The sequence below is a fragment of the Scyliorhinus torazame genome, chromosome 25 (assembly GCF_047496885.1).
Source record: "Scyliorhinus torazame isolate Kashiwa2021f chromosome 25, sScyTor2.1, whole genome shotgun sequence".
Lineage (NCBI taxonomy): Eukaryota > Metazoa > Chordata > Chondrichthyes > Carcharhiniformes > Scyliorhinidae > Scyliorhinus > Scyliorhinus torazame.
Window position 1 is genome coordinate 34,587,015 of NC_092731.1, and position 22,359 is coordinate 34,609,373.

A 22,359-nucleotide genomic window follows, 5' to 3' on the forward strand; every position below is an offset into this window, starting at 1 on the left:
CTTTATCTTTTTTTTGTGAAGTACCGCTTTGGCCCGATTAAAGCTCCCCCTCCTTCTCGCCACCTCCGCACTCCAATCTTGATAGACGCGGATCACCGCGTTCTCCCATTTACTACACCGAGTTTTCTTCGCCCATCTAAGGACCATTTCTCTATCCTTAAAACGGAGAAATCTCACCACTATGGCTCTGGGAGCTTCTCCTGCTCTCGATCCTCGCACCATAACTCGGTATGCTCCCTCCACCTCCAACGGACCCGTCGGGGCCTCCACTCCCATTAACGAGTGCAGCATCGTGCTCACATATGCCCCGACGTCCGTCCCCTCCACACCTTCAGGAAGGCCAAGAATCCTCAAGTTGTTCCTCCTTGCGTTATTTTCCAGTGCCTCCAACCTCTCCACAGATCGTTTCTGGTGTGCCTCCTGTATCTCCGACTTCACCACCAGGCCCTGTATATCGTTTTCATTCTCTGCTGCTTTCGCCTTCACGACCCGAAGCTCCTGCTCCTGGGTCTTTTGTTCCTCTTTCAGCCCTTCAATCGCCTGTAATATCGGGGCCAACAACTCTTTCTTCATTTCCTTTTTTATCTCCTCCACGCAGCGTTTCAAAAACTCTTGTTGTTCAGGACCCCATATGAAACTGCCACCTTCCGACGCCATCTTGGTTTCTGCTTGCCTTCCTTGCCGTTGTTCCAAAGGATCCGCTGCAATCCGGCCACTTTCCTCTCCTTTTTCCATCCGTGTCCAGGGGGAACACCCTTCTGGTTTACCGCACGGTGTTTTCAGCCGTTAAAATTGCCGTTGGGGCTCCTATCAAGAGCCCAAAAGTCCGTTTCACAGGGAGCTGCCGAAACGTGCGACTCAGCTGGTCATCGCCGCACCCGGAAGTCACCAAATATTTTTATAGTGAACCTTGTAAAACTTCACAAAATAGTTCGCTATCTAATTAGATTTTAACTCGTGTACTTTTGTATTTAGAATCTTTGACCTTCAATTCCTGGATGAACTGATGAAAGTTGAGGCTCATGATTCTGAGATTCTATGTCTGGAATATTCTGAACCTGAAACAGGTGAGTAATTGTGTGAACCTTCTTTTTTTGACTAGTACTTATTTGAATTTCTTTCTGTTTAGTGACCTGATGACCATGACCATACAAATAGGAGCAGAAGTTGGCCATATGACCCGTCGGGCTGCACCACCATTTAATAAAATCATGGCTCGTTTGTTTGGGTTGGGTTCCTCATTCCCTGTCTACCCCTGATGACCTTTGATTCCCTTGCCAAACGAAAATCTAAAGGAAATCTATCTACCTCGCCTTTGAAATATTCAGTGACCCTGCTCCCAGCAACTTCTGAGGCAGAGTTCCAAAGTCGCACAACCCTCGGAAAAAGATTCTCCTCATCTCTGTCCTAAAATGGTGTCCTTAATTTCTTTTAAAAACAGTGTCCCCCTAGTTCTGGCCACTCGCATGAGGGCAAACATCCTTTCAGTGTCCACCGTGCTAATACCTTTCAGGATCTTGTATACTTCAAACAAGTCACCGTCACGCTTAAGAAATAGGAACAGGAGGAGGCCGATCGTCCCCATGATTCCATAGGATCATGGCTGCTCCGACATTCCTCACGACCACTTTCATGCCTTTTCCCCCATCACCCTTGATTCCCTTACTGATGAAGAACCTATCTATCTCAGCCGTAAATGTACACAAGGACTCTGCCCCCACAACTCTGTGGCAAGAGGTTCCATAGAGAGACAACCCTCTTGAGAGAAGAAATTTCTTCTCATCTCTGTCTTAAATTGGCACCTCTTTAATTCTGAGATTATGCCCTCTGGCCCTAGACTCTCCCATAAGGGGAAACATCCTCTCAGCATTTACCCTGTTTTCCCCTTTAGGATCCTATATGTTTCATTGAAATTGCCCCTCATTCTTTTAAATTCCAATGAGTCGAGTCCCAACCTGTTTAACCTTTGTTCATATGGCGATCCCTCATACCGAGGATTGTCCTAGTAAATTTCTCTGAAGCCCCCCCTCCAATGAAATAATATCTTTCCTTGAATGAGAGGACCAAAGCTGCTCACAGTATTCCAAATGTGGTCTCACCAATACCGTGTACAGTTACAGCAAAACTTCCCTATTCTTATGCTCCAACCTCCTTGAAATAAGGGCTAATATTATGATAGGTGCAGCAGATAATCAGGAACGCTATGTGCTAGCTTAGTGTTCCTTGAACAAGTACCCTTTTGTCCTTTCTGTGTTGCAGCTTTCTGCAGTTTTTCTCCATTTAAATAATACTCTGCTCTTTTGTTCTTGGAAATAAATCCAGTCTTTCCAACCTATCCTCTTGGCCGTTATGTTTAAGATCTGAATCTAGTTGCTACTTGATTCTTCCTCCAGTGTTATCAATAACTTCATTGTAAATCACCTTAATTTCAACTGTGAGGCTACCCAAAACAAACATTTGTAATTCTAGCTGCTGTTTTAATACTGTAGCTTTGTTGCTATTCAGGGGACGTGGTGCTGAAATGAATGTTAAACTTTCACCCCAGTATGATTAACAGACTCCAGACCGAGCTGGAGAGCTGCTGGGCAGTACTGTGATGCACCTTGATGTAAAAGGATAAACCCTTTTGTTAGAAGCAACTCGTATTTTTACAGTTATCTATGTTTCAGTATTAAAGGTTGGATTTAATGGATAGGAACTACAATTAAGAAGCAAGTTTATAATGTATTTATATTGGTAGATTTTTAATTTCTTGAATTCCCTTTTTCCTTGTGATGTGGTTCAACCACAACTGGTATATTGGGTCCTATTCAGAGCATTGCACTTCAGGAAGGATGTCAAGGCGTTAGAGACAATTCAGAAAACAATGGGAATTGTTCCGGGGATGAAGAACTTCAGTTACCTGGATAGATTGTAGAAGCTGGGGTTTCTCTCCTGAGCAAAGAGATGAGAAGGGATTTGATAGAGGTGTTCTAAATCAAAAAGAGTAGATGGGGAGAAACTTCCCATTGGTGGAAGGATCGAGATTGGAGGACACGGAGGTTATGATGAATGACAGAAGAATCAAAGGAAGCATGAGAAATTTTCCACAATGTTTGGTAATTATCTGGCATATGTATACTTGAGAGTGTGTTGGAAGCAGATTCAATTATAGCCTTCAGAAGAGAATTGGGTAATTAGCTGAAGTAAAGAATGTCAAGTTACAGGGGCAGGATGGTGGAGAGAGACTGGGAGAGTTGCTCTTGCAAAGAGTTAGCACACAACTGACTGGCCTCCTTTTGTGCTGTAATGGTTATGAGTTAAGATGGTTCTCATTTAAAAATGACTGAGGGACCCCCCCCCCCCCCCCAAATCTCTGATGGACAGATAGTGGCATATGCCATCTGCTACTACTTAGCTCAGTTGGCTGGACAGATCGTTTGTGATGCAGAGCGAGGCCATCAGCGTGAGTTCCATTCCCGTGCCGGCTGAGGTTAATCATGAAGGCCATGCCCCCTCAACTTTTGTCCCTTGCCTGAAGTGTACCGATCCTCGGGTTGAATCACTACCAGTCAGCTCGCGCCCTCAAAGGGGAAAGCAGCTTTTGGTCATCTGGGACGATGGCGTCTTTACTTATACTTTACTACGTGTAGAAGGATGACCCCAAGGTATCTCATCTCTTTGATTTTCCTTACCTGTGGGGAAAATCTTGGCCTGCCTAATTGTTACAATACAGTAACATGTTGAAATACTCACATCTCTAAATAGTGTTTGGCGATTTAAATATTTTGCTAAATACAGGTACATTTAACTTTGGGTAATTTAACAATGCTGGCTGAAGTTAAGGTTTCAATTTGTCAACTGCAGCTCATATTGCCATCTCCCAACCAGCATGGAGAACTGAGGCTGAAAGAATTGACTGAATCTCATGTTGTAATTGTACAATTTTCCAAGTTTTTAAATGTGCTTATTTGTCTATATTGCATGCAGGTTACTGAAGAGCTCCGTTTACTCATTTTCTTTGTGTCACTGTTGAGCAAATTGTTCCAAGTACTTTATTTAATGGTCATCGAATTGTGTGTTAATTTTTAATATATAATCATTGTTTAGGAATGAATCTGTTGGCAACAGCAAGTAGAGACCGTTTGATTCATATACTGAATGTGGACAAACAGTACAACCTGGTGCAGACGTTGGATGACCATTCTTCATCTATTACTGCTGTGAAATTTGCAGGTACAATTTTGGAGCCAAAATGGCTACCCCGGAAGCTACCTGACTGCTAAAATATATTGAATTTAAATTCCCTGTACAGATGTGCACCTTTTTTAATAAGTGCCATGTTGACCAAACATGATCTTTGAAGTGAAATTAATTCTTGGTTTTTAGTTGCAAACAAGTTGAAGTCATTAGCTTGAGTGTTATCCAGCTGAAATTGATAGAATAATAATGAGATTTTATTTCCAAAAACAAATTGAGTGGTACCTGACCTAGGACTGTTGACAGCATTAGAAAAGTATTGAAGCATCACTGCTGAGCCTGATAGTCCTAGCTGAGATATTTATGCCCATTCACGTTATCTTTCTAGAAAGAGATTTAAAGTATGAACCATGGCTATTTCTTTCTCATTTCTTCATTGATTTGAAAAATTGAAATCCGCATACTTGCCTTTTAAATGTTCATTTCTGTTAAAGCTGTTTCTGAATTGACATAAATTTACAACTCCAATGTTTTGGTACATGGAGATTATCATCTTCTAAATTATGGAAGACTGCACAGGCAAGAGAAAGGAAATCGATAGCATATGCGAGTTATCTGTACTTGGAGCTTTTGGGTGTTGTATGCACACCTAATCCTATTGCTGACTTGAGTATTGTTTCCAGTAATGTATATAAATTATGATGGAAAGTTTTAACTTTATTCTGAATTATTCCTTTCGTTCTCCCTTTCTGTAGCCAATAATGATGTCAAAATGGTTAGCTGTGGTGCTGATAAAAGTATCTATTTCCGTACAGCACAAAAGGTAAACTTCATTTTCTCTGCATTAATTCATTTAAACTTCCTGCCCCATTTTCTTTTCAGTCTATGCATTTTGGTGGTGACTTGCCCCATCTCCAAGGTATGCCAACGCACCTCTCACCAGGTGCAGTGACTTGCATACCAAATCATTGCTTGGCTAAAGATGCCCAAATAATTTGTGAAGTACGTGAGTTATATGTATTTGGTTGGTTTTGTTTCTTTTGCTTTGCTGACTTTTTCAGCCCTGGCCTGAGGTAGGGATCTCAATGTGCTAAGAATTACTGGGAAAACTCTGCATTGAGAAATGTATTGCTTAACTATTATGACTAGCTCTTTGCCGTTTGTCATTTACAACCTCTACCCACCTTGGTTTCCACACACAAATTAACTTTTCCAGCTCTCTTACTAATGCAGCTCTGAAAACATAGTATAGAATTATAGAATGGTTACAGCATAGAAGGAGACAGTTGTGTTCATTCTGGCTCTCTGCAATAGTAGCTTGGCTAGTCCCACTCCCCTACCTATATCCCCATAGTCCACCAATTTTTTCTCTCCTCAGAATATTGTCCAATTTGCTTTTGGAAAAACACAATGAACCTGTGTTCATTGGGGGCAGCACGGTCGCAAAGTGGTTAGCACAGTTGCTTCACGGCTCCAGGGTCCCAGGTTTGATTCCCGGCTTGGGTCACTGCCTGTGTGGAGTCTGCACATTCTCCCCGTGTGCGCGTGGGTTTCCTCTGGGCGCTCTGGTTTCCTCCCACAGTCCAAAGATGTGCAGGTTAGGTGGATTGGCCATTCTAAATTGCCCTTGGTGTCTAAAATGGTTAGGTTGGGTTACGGGGATAAAGGGGATAGGGTGGAGGTGTGGGGCTTAAGTAGGGTGCTCTTGCCAAGGGCTGCTGCAGACTGGATGGGCTGAATGGCCTCCTTCTGCACTGTAAATTCTATTCTATAACCTGCCTTCACCACATACTTGAGCAGTGCATTCCAGATCCAAACCACTCCGTTTTTAAGAAATAAGTTCCTCATGTCACAGTTACTGAGGGAACAAGAGAAGACCAAAAAAAAAACTAGTACTCCGGTACAGCTGGTAATATGGAAGGCAAATTGAATTTTGGCCTTTATAGCTAAAAGAATAGAGTATAAAAGTAGGGAAGTGTTGCTGCAAATATACAACTGGAATACTGTGTACACAGTTTTGGTCCCTTTATTTGAGGAGGGATGTAGTTGCATTGGAGGCAGTTCAGAGGCGGTTTACTAGATTGATTCCAGAGATGAGGTGTTTGTCTTGTGAAGAAAGATAGAGCAGTTTAGGCCTATACTCTCTCTCGAGTTATGAAGAATGAGAGATCTAATTGAGTATACAAGATGATAAAAGGTATTGACAAAGTAGACATAGAGCAGATGCTGCCTCTTGTGGGGCAATCTAGAACAAGAGGTTATAGAATTAGGATAAGGGCTAGCAGATTTAAAATAGAGATGAGGAGCAATTACTTCTCGGGTCGTGAATCTGTGGAATTCATTACCCCAGAGTGCAGTGGATCCCAGGACATTAAGTAATTTAAGGAGCAGATATATAGATTTTTAATATGTAGTGGGTTGAAGGATGTTAGACGTTTCGCTGCAGTTTTATAAAGAGTCAAAGGTTCTGCTCCTTTTCACCAACACCTTTATTTCACTTTAACAGACTCTGCACAACACTCTATCATCACATCACCTGACCCAAAGGCCACCTGAAGCCCCTTTACATATCAGTGTCAATTATTGGATACTTAACACAAATGAGACAACTAATTGGAATGTCTCTTAACCCATTACTTAACAAAGGATTATGGAGAACAGTCAGGAAAGTGGAGTTGAGGCTGAGAGGAGATCAGCCATGATCGTATTGAAGGTGGAGCGGGCTTGAGACGCTGAATTGCCTACATCTGCTCCTAGCTCTTACGATCTTAAATGTGCTCTGAAGCCTGCACCACCATTCAATAAGATCCTGCCTGACCTGATTTTTCCATCACCTCCTGTTCCCCATAATCATGTGCTCCCTTATGGTTCAAAAATCTGTCTTTCTCAACTTTAAATGTATTCAATAACTTGGGTCCCCACAGCTCTCTGGGGTAGAGAATTCCAAAGATTCACAATCTTCTGAGATGAAATTCTTTGTCATCTTTGTCTTATTCTGAAACTGTGCCCCCCAATTCTAGATTCTCCCCTGGGAGGAAACATCCTTCCAGCAGAGATTGCTGGGTTTGTGAATGTCTTAAAGTGATCGTGTCCCAGAAATACTTAGTCTAATTGTTATTATCTATAGTTAGAGGTTGATATTGTTTGGAGCAATGATTGATAATCCAAATCTTTATGTAGCATTAGTTGAGAGATTGCAGTACTTGTACCTGACTTTATTAATAGGGTACAAGAGCAAGGAGGTTGTGCTGTATTTATACAAGACACCATTAGACCTCAGCTGGAGTATTGTGTACAGTTCTGGGCACCACAATATATAGGAAGGATGTGAACGCAATGGAGAGCGTGCAGAACAGCTTTACAAGAATGATTCTAGGGATGAAAAACTTTAATTGTGAAGATGAATTGTTGAGGTTGGGGCTGTTCTGCTTGGCGTTGAGCAGGCTAAGATTTGATAGAGGTGCTCAAAATCACGAGGGAGCTGTATAGAGTAGATAGGGAGAAATTGTTCCAGTTCATAAAAGATTGATAATGAGAGGGATTTGCAAAAGAAGCTATGTGTTCGAGACTGGAATACCCTGCCTGGAAGTGTGGTGGAGGCATGTTCAATCACGACATTCAGTAGGGCATTTGTTATTTAGATAATCTCTGTGCAAGGATATAGGAGAATGGCATTAAGTCAAAAATGCTCATGAGAGCGTGCGTAGGCATGATGGTCCAATTGATCTCTGTCTGCGCCATAGCAATTTTGTGAAAATATCATAAGAAATAGAAACAGGAGTAGACTGTTTGGCACCTCAAGCCTGCTCCGCTATTCATAAGATCATATCTGCTCCAATATTCCTCACGTCCACTTTCCTGCCTATTCCCTGTAACCCTTGATTCCTCTACTGATCAAGAATATCTATCTCTGCCTTAAATATAAACAAGGACTCTGCCCCCATAGCTCTCTGTGGCAAGGAATTCCAAAGACACCCAGTCCTCTGAGGAAAGAAATTCCTCCTCCTCTCAGTCTTTAATTGGCACCCCTTTATTCTGAGAATATGCCTTCTGATCCTGGACTCTCCCATGAGGGGAAACATCCTCTCAGCATTTACCCAGTCAAGCCCCTTAAGAATCCCATATGTTTCACCGATATCATCTCTCATTCTTCTAAATTCCAATGAGTAAAGTCCCAACCTGTTTAACCTTTGTTCATAAGCAAATCCCTCCATACCAGGGATCATCCTAGTGAAACTTCCCTGAATCTGAAATCCAATTCGGTCTTTTTTTTTTTTTTGACAGTCCGGAGATGGAGTTCAGTTTACAAGAACTCATCATGTAGTCGGAAAGACGACCTTGTACGACATGGATGTTGATATCACCCGGAAATATGTAGCTATTGGCTGCCAGGACAGAAATATTAGGTATGTTCCTTCTTTTGGAGGTAGGTTGCAGCCGGTGAGGAATGTCAACATTGAGAATGAAACATTTCCTAACGTTGAGAATGAAACATTTCCCATCTTTGGCACCCACTGATGGATGAAACATTATCTTTCCCCTCCCCCCGCCCAAGTCAGATTGTATGCTTTAGGTAGAATAAAATTAATTTGCTCTTTCCCTTGTGTTAATTGGGATAATACAACTTAGATCTTTGGAGAAAAGATAACTGAGGAGGGATCTGATCTAGGTGTTTAAATGCAGTGAGCCGCACTAATATAAAGTATAAGTCTGAAATTTGTGTGCGTAGTTTTTTTGTCCATTTATGGTATTTGCTATTTTGATGGCAAAGCTAACAAAGTAAGCTGCCAAGTCTAGGGGGGCCAGAATTAGTTTGACATCAATTTTGGTCTGAGAGAAAATATTGCTTCCTTCTTCGGTTATTCTCTCCCAAGTCCCTCCTCCCTGACCACCAGTTTATGGCTGATATAAGAATGGAAAGTGAGGTATAGCTGTTACAGTCAATATTTAATTTTGTTTTCCTATGGGTTGTCATTTTTAAGCAGAGCACTTCGCTCACCTCAAACCACAATGGAACCCTATGCTGCAATATATGGGTTTGCAATAAATTGAGGACCAAAAGGTGAAAGTTTTGGGGTTTTATGTAATTGTTCTTGGTCTTCAAGAGTTTGAGTTTATGTAAATAGCTGACTAGAAAGATCGCAGGTATGGTTCTTGAACTGTATTGATCTTGGCTAGAATTTATATTAGACGATTTCAGAATTGGTATCTGACTACTAGGTTAAGGAGGGAAAGATCCAGCTCGATCCCTATTCCTGATGGCTATCCATATATATCATCAAGCTATCCTTGCTGAAAGTGCAGAGGACAGAATTGAGTTGAGCTTTGATGTCACCAAGCCAAATAGTGTTGATGCCTGTTGCTATTGAAGCCCCAACATGACTGATACTCCGGCAAATTGGTGAGTGATGGAAGGTGACAAGTGCCCAAGAAACTATTCCCAGCAACCATGTGTTGTAAGGAGAGGAGTGCAGAGGCAGAAAGAGAATTTACTTCTTTTATAAAGCCGCATCTTTAATTACACTTTTTATATTGATGTTGCAGAGTATTTACCATCACCAGCGGGAAACAAAAAAAGTGTTTCAAAGGTTCACAGAGTGAAGATGGAATCCTCCTCAAAGTAAGGAACACGAGTTGCTGCAGCATCAGAAGTAGGACAAAATTTATTTAATGGTGTATTTTGAGTAGTTTTACGAAGGATATAATGCTTTACCAAAAACAATGCTGTTGGACTCCAAGTTCTTAAGAACTGGATTCAGAGATGGTGGATGCATTGGTTTTAATCCTAATGGTATTTCATTCAAGAAACATTCACAGACTGTAGACTAAATTGCAGTGTGACTTCCATCAAAAAATTCAGATACAACGTGCAAAACTCCCTGATTCAAGAAAGGGAGACAGGAAGCTGGAACCTTTAGGTCACATAACCTGACATTGGGAAATACTGGAATCTATTAAGAAAGTAGCAGGATATTTAGAAAATCACTTCTAGAACACACACAGCATGGGAATGAAGAGGCCATTCCTAGTTGATCCCAGAGAATGGAATCAGTGAGAGGCTACAAATAGAGTACAGCATAAAGCTATGGCTTCCACATTTAAGGAGGGACAAACTTGCATTAGAGGTAGTCAGTGAAGGTTCACGAGATGGATGAAGGGATTGTCTTATGAGGAGACAATGTTTGACAGGGTAGATGCTGAGAGGAAGTTTCCCCCATGAGCCAATCTAGGACTGGGAGCCACCAGACCCTAACAGTGCATAGAATAATGGACAAAAGCCCCAATATTTTAATTTTGTAAAACTGAGGAAAAGAAACCTCGCTCCAGGCTTTACAAAGAAATAGGAATATGGTACATTAAAACCAACTTTATTACTAACACAGTATTAAAACATCTTTTTACAATTGCCCCTTAAACATTGCTAATCATTACCGTGAATACAATAACCCTCGACTGCTAGTATTACCCCACATAAATAACAAAAACCCATCTCCGGGCAGCATCGTGGTGCAGTGGTTAGCACTGCTGGCTCACAGCACCGAATTCCCAGGTTTGAGCCCGACCCTGTGTCACTGTCCATGTGGAGTTTGCATATTCTCCTCGTGTTTGCGTGGGCTTCATCCCCATAACCCAAAGATGTGCAGGGTAGATGGATTGGCCATGCTAAATTGCCCCTCAATTGGAAAAAATGAATTGGATACTCCAAATTTATTTAAAAAAAAAAAAACATCTTGGTTCTCAATCCACTGATAAAACAGCTAGCACTCGAGAATACTTGCTTTACAGAGATGTGTTTTGAGAAAGAAAGATCTTTTGACACAGATTTAAAGAAAAGATCTGAGTCCTATCGGAACCATGCTGAAACTCCGGCTGTGTTTCCTCAGATGATTCTCCCAGCTTGTTTCCGCTCCCATTTCCAGCCACACTGCTAATCTGTCTATAGACATATAGAGCCATAGAATTCAAGGTGATTTAGACAAATTGAGTGACCTGGCAAATACATGGCCGACGCAGTATAATGTGGATAAATGTGAAATAATCCACTTTGGATGGAGAAAACGAATGGAAGAGTCTTATTTAAATGGTGAAAGATTGGGAAATGTTGACTTACAAAAAGACCTGTGTTTTCTAGTACACCAGTCATTGAAACAATCGTGCAGTTGCAGCAAGCAGCTCGGAAGGTAAAATGATATGTTCATGGAATCCCTACGGTGCAGAAGGAGCCCATTGAGTCTATACCGATCCTCTGAAAGAGCACTATACCTAGGCCCCCACCCTATCCCTGTAACCCCATAGACCCACCTAACCGTTTAACATTGAGGGACAATTTATAGAACATAGAACAGTACAGCACAGAACAGGCCCTTCGGCCCTCGATGTTTTGCCGAGCTTTGGCCAAAACCAAGATCAAGCTGTACCACTCCCTGTCATAGTGGTGTGCCCCATGTGCATAGAACAGTTTAGAATGACCAATCCACCTAACCTGCACATCTTTGGTATATTGGTCTTCATTGCAAAAGGATTTGAGTACAGTATCAAGGATACCTTACTGCAGCTGTACAGGTCCTTGGTATGACCACACCTGTAGTATTGTGTGGCAGTTTTGATCTCCATACCTTTTTTTTTAATAAATGTTTTTTATTGGGTTTATGAACAAAGCATATTTACCGTTAGGTACGAAACATACATATGGAATATATATATATACACACGCATGCACACACACACACATTATATATGTGTGTGTGTGTATATATATATATATATATTATACACAAAAAATAAAATAGGATAACTGGCAGGTTATTGTGCACCAGCTCAACCGCAGCAACTCTGTACAACTGGCAAAATTATTTACAACACATAAGTAAGCGACTGTTTGCGGGGGGGGGGGGAGGGGGTGGAGACCGGGGAGGTAAATGTACATTCGGGTGCCGGAGAGACAATTACAGTGGGCAATACTCGAATGGGTTTGGTGTTGTTGTCGCTTCTCCCGGACGTGAATGGCTCCCACTGGCGAATTTGATTTTCTCCATTTGGAGAGATTCCGAGAGGTTGGACAGCCAGACTGCAGCTATGGGTGGTACTGCTGACAGCCAGCCGAACAGGATTCTACGGTGGGCAATCAGGGAGGCAAAGGCAAGGGCGTCCGCCCTCCTCCCCAGGAATAGATCTGGCTGGTCCGAAACCCTGAAGACCACCACTTTCGGGCATGGCTCCACCCTCATTCCCACCACTTTGGACATTGCCTCGAAGAAGGTTGTCCAAAAGTCTGGGGCAAGACCAGAACATGTGGGTGTGGTTGGCCGGGCTTCCTTGGCACCGTTCACATCTATCCTCCACCTCCGGGAAGAACCTACCCCTACAGGTTCTTGTTAAGTGGGCTCTATGTACCACTTTTAGTTGCGTCAGGCTGAGCCTTGCGCACGTGGAGGTGGAGTTGACCCTATGCAGTGCTTTGCTCCAGAGTGCCCACCCTATCTCAATCCACAGGTCCTCCTCCCATTTCTTTCTTGTTGCGTCCAGTACGGTGTCGGCCCTTTCTATCAGTCGGTCATACATGTCACTACAGTTTCCTTTGTCTAGTATGCTTGCGTCCAGTAGTTCTTTAAGTAGTGTCTGTCGTGGCGGTTGTGGGTACGTCCTTGTCTCCTTTCGTAGGAAATATTTGAGCTGTAGATACCTTCGCTCGTTCCCCCTGGCTAGCTGGAATTTCTCTTGTCAGTTCGTCCAGTGTTGCGATCCTGCCGTCCGTGTATAGGTCCCTGACTGTCAGTGTCCTTCTGTCCTGTCCCCATCTTTTGAAAGTGGTGTCAGTCAGTGCTGGTGTGAACCTATGGTTATTGCAGATGGGAGCTTTACCCAACATTCTGGTCAGGCCAAATTGCTGCCTTAGTTGGTTCCAGGATTGGAGGATGTAGATCGGAATGGATCTAAGTAGGAAGAGGTACCTGGGCTGTACATTCATTTTGATAGTCTGGACTCTCCCCGCGAGGGAGAGTGGGAGTATATTCCATCTTTGCAGGTCCTTTTTTACTTCCTCCGTCAGACTGGTGAGGTTACATTTGTGGATCCCTTTCCAGTCATGGGCTATTTGGATCCCCAGGTAGCGGAATTTGTGTCGGGCTTGTTTAAACGGCAGTCTCGTTAGTGCTGCCCCGCCTACTTGTGTGTGTACTGGGAAGATCTCGCTTTTGCTCATGTTGAGTTTGTAGCCCGAGAAGGCGCCAAACTCTTTCAGGAGCGCGATGATTCCGCCAAACTCTTTCAGGAGCGCGATGATTCCGTCCATGCTGCTCTGTAGATCCGAAATGTAGAGGAGCAGGTCATCTGCATAGAGTGAGGCTCTGTGCTCTCTGCCTCCCCTTCGGATTCCCCTCCAGCTTTTTGCTGCTCTGAGCACGATTGCTAGTGGTTCGATCGCTAGAGCGAACAGCAGCGGGGACAGTGGGCATCCTTGTCTGGTGCCCCTGTGCAGCTGGAAGTATTGGGAGTTGGTATTGTTGGTCCGTACGCTCGCCATGGGAGCGTTGTATAGGAGCTTTACCCAGGAGTTGGTTTCCTTACCTAAGAAAGGATACACTTGCTATAAAAGCAATGCAGTGAAGGTTCACCAGACTGATGCCTGGGATGACAGGATTGTTGTACAAGGATAGATTAGGTTGACTTGGCCTGTTTTCACTGGAATTTGGAAGAATGAGAGGGGATCTAATTGAAACATAAAATTGTGATGGGGCAGACTGGATGCTGTTTCCTCTGGCTGGGCCAGAGGTGGGCCATTTAGGACTGAGATAGAAAATATGAGCATGAGGAGGCCATTAAGTCCATTGAGCCTGCTCTACCATTCATTGTGACCATTGCTGATCATCCAACTAACTCAATAGCCTGATCCTACCTTCCCCCATACATCCTTTGATCCTCTTTGTGCCAAGTGCTATATCTAACTGCTTGTTGAAAACATACAATGTTTTGACTTCAACTACTTCCTGTGGTAATGAATTCCACAGGCCGACCACACTCTGGGTGAAGATATTTCTCCTCCTCTCTGTCCTAAATGATCTACCCCGTATCCTCAGACTGACCCCTGGTTCTGGACATCAGCACAATCGGGAACATACTTATTGCATCTACCATGTCTAACACTCTTAGAATTTTATAGGTTTCTATGGATCTGCCTCATTTTTCTGAACTCCAGCGAATACAATGCAAATCAACTCAATCTCTCTTCATATGTCGGTCCTGTCATTCAGGAATCAGACTGGCAAACCTTCGCTGCACTCCCTCTAGAGCAAGAACATCATTCCACGATAAGGAGACCAAAACTGCACGCACTATTCCAGGTGTGGCATCACCAAGGTCTTGTATACTTGCAGCAAGACATCCCTGCTCCTGTACTCCAATCCTCTCGCAATGAAGACCAGCATACCATTTGCCTTCTTTACTGCCTGCTGCAGCTGCATGCTTATCTTCAGTGACTGATGTATAAGGCCACCAGGACTTGTTGCATATTTTCCTCTCCCAATTTATGGCCATTCAGATAATAGTCTGCCTTTTGCTACCGAAGTGGATAACCTTGCATTTACCCAAATTATGTTGCATCTACCATTCATTTGTCCACTCACTTAACTTGTGCAAATCACACTGAAGGATCTCTGCATCCTCCACACAGCTCGCCCTCCCTCCCAACTTTGTGTCATTTGCAAATTTGGAGATGATATTTTGTTTGTTCCTTCATCTAAATAATTTATTTTTTATTTATTTATTTTCTTATAAATTTGGAGTACCCAATTATTTTATTCCAATTAAGGGGCAATTTTGCGACTTCCGGGTGCGGCGATGACCAGCTGTGTCGCACGTTTCGGCAGCTCCCTGTGAAACGGACTTTTGGGCTCTTGATAGGAGCCCCAACGGCAATTTTGACGGCTAAAAACACTGTGCGGTAAACCAGAAGGGAATCCCCCCTGGATACGGATGGAAAAAGGAGGAGAGTGGCCAGATTGCAGTGGATCCTTTAGAACAGCGGCAAGGAAGGCAAGCAAAAACCAAAATGGCGTCGGAAGGTGGCAGTTTAACATGGGGCCCTGAACAACAAGAGTTCTTGAAATGCTGTGTGGAAGAGATCAAAAAGGAAATGAAGAAAGAGCTGTTGGCCCCGATACTACAGGCGATCGAAGGGCTAAAGGAGGAACAAAAGACCCAGGAGCGGGAGCTTCGGGTCGTGAAGGCAAAGGCAGCCGAGAATGAGGACGATATACAGGGCCTGGTGGTGAAGACGGAGACGCAGGAGGCACATCAGAAACGATGTGTGGAAAGGTTGGAGGCACTGGAAAACAATGCAAGGAGGAACAACCTGAGGATTCTTGGTCTTCCTGAAGGTGTGGAGGGAGCGGACGTCGGGGCATATGTGAGCACGATGCTGCACTCGTTAATGGGAGCGGAGGCCCCGGCGGGTCCGTTGGAGGTGGAGGGAGCATACCGAGTGATGGCGCGAGGACCGAGAGCAGGAGAAATTCCCAGAGCCATAGTGGTGAGATTCCTCCGTTTTAAGGATAGAGAAATGGTCCTTAGATGGGCGAAGAAAACTCGGAGCAGTAAATGGGAGAACGCGGTGATCCGCGTTTATCAAGACTGGAGTGCGGAGGTGGCGAGAAGGAGGGCGAGCTTTAATTGGGCCAAGGCGGTGCTTCATAAAAAGAAGATAAAATTTGGAATGCTGCAACCGGCAAGACTGTGGGTCACATATCGAGGGAGGCACCACTACTTTGAGACGGCGGATGAAGCGTGGACTTTTATTGTGGAAGAAAAACTGGAATGAGCGGGTTATTAAAAAGAACGTTCGAACAACGTGGTGGGGCGAATGTGGGGGGCAAAGAGGGGTTTTATGTACTAATCCTGCGATGTGGTAACTTTTCTCTCTCCCACAGGTGGTGATGGGGGGAGGTGGAGGAGATGGGGCGTTGGCCATTGGGGGCGGGGCCAAGGGAGAAGCGCGGGCTTGGTTCCCGCGCTATGATAATCATGGCGGGAATAGAGAAGCAGGAAGGAGGGGGCGTCGCACGGTGCGAGCCGAGGTCACGGGGGGAAGCCGAGGTCAGCCAGAGTTTGCTGACTTCTGGGAGCAACATGGGGGGAGTAATTACGCTAGCGGGGGATCTAGCGGGGGGGGGGGGGTGGGAGGGGGGAATTACTGGGTTGCTGGGGAGAGGGGGGAGCTGGTATGGGAGAGGATGGGCGGGGGGGCACCGCCTGGGGGAGATACAGCTGCGTGGGAACCGGGTGAGGAGCTGGAAAAAGGTGATGGCTAATCGACAAGGGGGGGGGGGTAGGAAGCCCCCCAATTCGGCTGATCACTTGGAACGTGAGAGGGCTGAACGGGCCGATAAAGAGGGCACGGGTACTCGCACACCTTAAGAAACTTAAGGCAGATGTGGTTATGTTACAGGAAACGCACCTGAAACTGATAGACCAGGTTAGGCTACGCAAAGGATGGGTGGGGCAGGTGTTCCATTCGGGGCTAGATGCGAAAAACAGGGGGGTGGCTATATTAGTGGGGAAGCGGGTAATGTTCGAGGCAAAGACTATAGTGGCGGATAACGGGGGCAGATACGTGATGGTGAGTGGCAAACTACAGGGGGAGACGGTGGTTTTGGTAAACGTATATGCCCCGAACTGGGATGATGCCAATTTTATGAGGCGGATGCTAGGACGCATTCCGGACCTAGAGATGGGAAAGCTGATAATGGGGGGAGATTTTAATACGGTGTTGGAACCAGGGCTGGATAGGTCGAAGTCCAGGACTGGAAGGAGGCCGGCAGCAGCCAAGGTACTCAAAGATTTTATGGAGCAGATGGGAGGTGTAGACCCGTGGAGATTTAGCAGACCTAGGAGTAAGGAGTTCTCGTTTTTCTCCTATGTCCATAAAGTCTACTCACGAATAGACTTTTTTGTGCTGGGTAGGGCATTGATCCCGAAGGTGAGGGGAACGGAGTATACGGCTATAGCCATTTCGGATCACGCTCCACACTGGGTGGACTTGGAGATAGGGGAGGAAACAGGAGGGCGCCCACCCTGGAGAATGGACATGGGACTAATGGCAGATGAGGGTGTGTGTCTAAGGGTGAGGGGGTGCATTGAAAAGTACTTGGAACTCAATGATAATGGGGAGGTCCAGGTGGGAGTGGTCTGGGAGGCGTTGACGGCGGTGGTTAGAGGGGAGCTGATATCAATAAGGGCACATAAAGGGAAGCAGGAGAGTAAGGAACGGGAGCGGTTGCTGCAAGAACTTTTGAGGGTGGACAGACAATATGCGGAAGCACCGGAGGAGGGACTGTACAGGGAAAGGCAAAGGCTACATGTAGAATTTGACTTGCTGACTACGGGCACTGCAGAGGCACAATGGAGGAAGGCACAGGGTGTACAGTACGAATATGGGGAGAAGGCGAGCAGGTTGCTGGCACACCAATTGAGGAAAAGGGGAGCAGCGAGGGAAATAGGGGGAGTGAGGGATGAGGAAGGAGAGATGGAGCGGGGAGCGGAGAGAGTGAATGGAGTGTTCAAGACATTTTATAAGAAATTATATGAAGCTCAACCCCCGAATGGGAGGGAGAGAATGATGGGCTTCTTGGATCGGCTGGAATTTCCCAAGGTGGAAGAGCAGGAAAGGGTGGATCTGGGAGCACAGATCGAGGTAGAAGAAGTGGTGAAAGGAATTAGGAGCATGCAGGCGGGAAAGGCCCCGGGACCGGATGGATTCCCAGTCGAATTCTATAGAAAATATGTGGACTTGCTCGCCCCGGTACTGACGAGGACCTTTAATGAGGCAAAGGAAAGGGGACAACTGCCCCCGACTATGTCTGAAGCAACGATATCGCTTCTCTTAAAGAAGGAAAAGGACCCGCTACAATGCGGGTCCTATAGACCTATTTCCCTCCTAAATGTAGATGCCAAGGTCCTGGCCAAGGTAATGGCAATGAGAATAGAGGAATGTGTCCCGGGGGTGGTCCACGAGGACCAAACTGGGTTTGTGAAGGGGAGACAGCTGAACACGAATATACGGAGGTTGTTCGGGGTAATGATGATGGCCCCACCAGAGGGAGAAATGGAGATAGTAATGGCGATGGATGCCGAGAAAGCATTTGATAGAGTGGAGTGGGATTATTTGTGGGAGGTGTTGAGGAGATTTGGTTTTGGAGAGGGGTATGTTAGATGGGTGCAGCTGTTGTATAGGGCCCCAGTGGCGAGTGTGGTCACGAATGGACGGGGATCTGCATATTTTCGGCTCCATAGAGGGACAAGGCAGGGATGTCCTCTGTCCCCATTACTGTTTGCACTGGCGATTGAGCCCCTGGCGATAGCGTTGAGGGGTTCCAAGAAGTGGAGGGGAGTACTTAGGGGAGGAGAAGAGCACCGGGTATCTTTGTATGCGGACGATTTGCTACTATACGTGGCGGACCCGGCGGAGGGGATGCCAGAAATAATGCGGATACTTGGGGAGTTTGGGGATTTTTCAGGGTATAAATTGAACATGGGGAAAAGTGAGTTGTTTGTGGTGCATCCAGGGGAGCAGAGTAGAGAAATAGAGGACCTACTGTTGAGGAAGGTAACCAGGGACTTTCGTTATCTGGGGATCCAGATAGCTAAGAATTGGGGCACATTGCATAGGTTAAATTTAACGCGGTTGGTGGAACAGATGGAGGAGGATTTCAAGAGATGGGATATGGTATCCCTGTCAATGGCAGGGAGGGTGCAGGCGGTTAAGATGGTGGTCCTCCCGAGATTCCTCTTTGTGTTTCAGTGCCTCCCGGTGGTGATCACGAAGGCTTTTTTAAAAAGGATTGAAAAGAGCATCATGGGTTTTGTGTGGGCCGGAAAGACCCCGAGAGTGAGGAAGGGATTCTTACAGCGTAGCAGGGATAGGGGGGGCCTGGCACTACCGAGCCTAAGTGAGTATTATTGGGCCGCTAATATTTCAATGGTGAGTAAGTGGATGGGAGAGGAGGAGGGAGCGGCGTGGAAGAGATTAGAGAGGGCGTCCTGTAGGGGGACTAGCCTACAGGCTATGGTGACAGCCCCATTGCCGTTCTCACCGAGAAACTACACCACAAGCCCGGTGGTGGTGGCTACACTGAAGATTTGGGGACAGTGGAGACGGCATAGGGGAAAGACTGGAGCCTTGGGGGGAGTCCCCGATAAGAAACAACCATAGGTTTGCCCCGGGGGGAATGGATGGGGGATATGGAATGTGGCAAAGAGCAGGAATAACGCAACTGAAAGATCTGTTTGTGGATGGGAAGTTCGCGAGTCTGGGAGCGCTGACCGAGAAATATGGGTTGCCCCAAGGGAATGCATTCAGGTATATGCAACTGAGGGCTTTTGCGAGGCAACAGGTGAGGGAATTCCCGCAGCTCCCGACACACGAGGTGCAGGACAGAGTGATCTCAAAGACATGGGTGGGGGATGGTAAGGTGTCAGATATATATAGGGAAATGAGGGACGAAGGGGAGACTATGGTAGATGAACTAAAAGGGAAATGGGAAGAAGAGCTGGGGGAGGAGATCGAGGAGGGGCTGTGGGCAGATGCCCTAAGCAGGGTAAACTCGTCGTCCTTGTGTGCCAGGCTAAGCCTGATTCAGTTTAAGGTATTACACAGGGCACATATGACTGGAGCACGGCTCAGTAAATTTTTTGGGGTGGAGGATAGGTGTGCGAGGTGCTCGAGAAGCCCAGCGAATCATACCCATATGTTTTGGTCATGCCCGGCACTACAGAGGTTTTGGATGGGGGTGACAAAGGTGCTTTCAAAAGTAGTAGGAGTCCGGGTCGAATCAAGCTGGGGGTTGGCTATATTTGGGGTTGCACAAGAGCCGGGAGTGCAGGAGGCGAGAGAGGCCGATGTTTTGGCCTTTGCGTCCCTAGTAGCCCGGCGCAGGATATTGCTAATGTGGAAAGAAGCCAAGCCCCCAGGGGTGGAGACCTGGATAAATGACATGGCGGGGTTTATAAAGCTAGAGCGGATTAAGTTCGTCCTAAGGGGGTCGGCTCAAGGGTTCACCAGGCGGTGGCAACCGTTCGTCGAATACCTCGCAGAAAGATAGACGGAATGGGAAAAAGAAGGCAGCAGCAGCAGCCCAAGATCGGGGGAGGGGTGGAGGGGTGGTGGGGGGGGGGGGGGGGGGGTGGAACCAGAAGGACTCTCAGGGTTGTTAATATATACTGTATAGTATGTATAGGTCGTTGCTACAGATAATTATATATTGGACTGTTAAATTATATTTTTGGAGAGTGTTACTTGTGACAAGGCAGTTGCCAATTAGGGCTAGTTTTCATTTTTGTTATTTATTATTTATTTTTTGTTTATAAAATAGGTCATTGTTATTTGTGTTATTATAATATTGTGTAAAGGATGCACAATGTACTGTGTTGGTTGACCAAAAATTTTCAATAAAATATTTAATTAAAAAAAAAGGGGCAATTTTGCATAGCCTTTCTATCAACACTGCACATATTTAGGTTGTGGGGGTGAAACCCATGCAAACACGGGGAGAATGTGCAAACGCCACACGGATAGTGACCCAGGGCTGGGATTCGAACCCGGGTGGCTCAGCGCCGCAGGCAGCAGTGCTAACTACTGTACCAGCCCCCTTCTTCTAAATTATTAATATATATTGTGAATGGCTGTGGTCCCAGCACCGATCCTTGCGGACAAATGTGAGGTAATTCATTTTGGTAGGTCTATCATAGAGGGGAAATATACAGTAAAAGGAAAACTCTTAGGAATATAGAAAGTCAGCGAGATCTGGGCGTACAGGTCCACAGATCTTTGAAAGTGGCAACACAAGTGGACGAGATAGTCAAGAAAGCATATGGAATGCTTGTCTTCATTTGACAGAGCATTGAGTATAAAATATTTTTTATTTTTAAATATGTTTATTAAGAATTTTTAAACAAAATTTTCAACCTTACAAACAAACCCCCCCTGCCCGCGTAACAAAAAGAAAGAAAGCTCGCATAGCAAGACATGAACATGGCAAATCAATATGATACAGAACTTTGTACATTGGATTCCTCCCGTACATGTCAGTTTTCCGGATCATTCATGTGTTTTCTTGCTCAATTGCCCCCCAGATAAACCCCCCTTCCCCCTCCTCTCTCTCTTCTCTTCCCCCCCCCCCCTCCCTCCCCCCCCGGGGTTGCTGCTGCTGCTGTCCGACCTTCATCTAACGCTCCGCGAGATAGTTTAGGAACGGTTGCCACCGCCTGTAGAACCCCTGCGCAGACCCTCTCAAGGCAAACTTTATCCTCTCCAACTTGATAAACCCTGCCATATCATTTATCCAGGCTTCCAAGCTGGGGGGCTTTGCCTCTTTCCACATTAACAAGATCCTTCGCCGGGCTACTAGGGACGCAAAGGCCAGAATGCCAGCCTCTATTGCCTCCTGCACTCCCGGCTCGTCCACTGCTCCAAATAGTGCTAGCCCCCAGCTTGGCTTGACCCGGACTTTCACCACCTTAGATACTGTTCCCGCAACTCCCCTCCAGTGCCAGGCATGACCAAAACATATGGACATGGTTCGCCGGACTTCCTGAGCACCTCCCACATCTGTCCTCCACCCCAAAGAACCTACTCCGCCTCGACCCCGACATATGCGCTCTGTGATCTACCTTAAATTGTATCAGGCTAAGCCTGGCACACGAGGAAGAGGAATTAAGAACATAGAACATAGAAAATACAGCACAGAACAGGCCTTTCGGCCCACGATGTTGTGCCGAACCTTTGTCCTAGATTAATCATAGATTATCATTGAATTTACAGTGCAGAAGGAGGCCATTCGGCCCTTTGAGTCTGCACCAGCTCTTGGAAAGAGCACCCTACCAAAACTCAACACCTCCACCCAACACCAAGGGCAATTTGGACATTAAGGGCAATTTATCATTGGCCAATTCACCTAACCCGCACATCTTTGGACTGTGGGAGGAAACCGGAGCACCCGGAGGAAACCCACGCAGACACTGGGAGGACGTGCAGACTCCGCACAGACAATGACCCAAGCCGGAATCGAACCTGGGACCATGGAGCTGTGAAGCAATTGTGCTATCCACAATGCTACCGTGCTGCCCTTAAGAACAAATAAATCTACACTATATCATTTTCCCGTAATCCATGTACCTATCCAATAGCTG

The 22,359-nt window shown here is 45.6% G+C and overlaps 1 protein-coding gene across 1 annotated transcript in view; it reads left to right on the forward strand.

Moving 5' to 3' along the window:
• LOC140402477 (mitogen-activated protein kinase-binding protein 1-like) overlaps positions 1 to 22,359 on the forward strand; it is a 128,654-nt gene that overhangs the window by 22,415 nt on the left and 83,880 nt on the right. Inside the window, exons 11-15 of the mRNA XM_072490293.1 lie at positions 976 to 1,067; positions 4,090 to 4,215; positions 4,935 to 5,002; positions 8,464 to 8,585; positions 9,724 to 9,799. Of these exons, the coding sequence (XP_072346394.1) occupies positions 976 to 1,067; positions 4,090 to 4,215; positions 4,935 to 5,002; positions 8,464 to 8,585; positions 9,724 to 9,799 (484 nt within the window). The remainder of the gene's footprint in view (positions 1 to 975; positions 1,068 to 4,089; positions 4,216 to 4,934; positions 5,003 to 8,463; positions 8,586 to 9,723; positions 9,800 to 22,359) is intronic.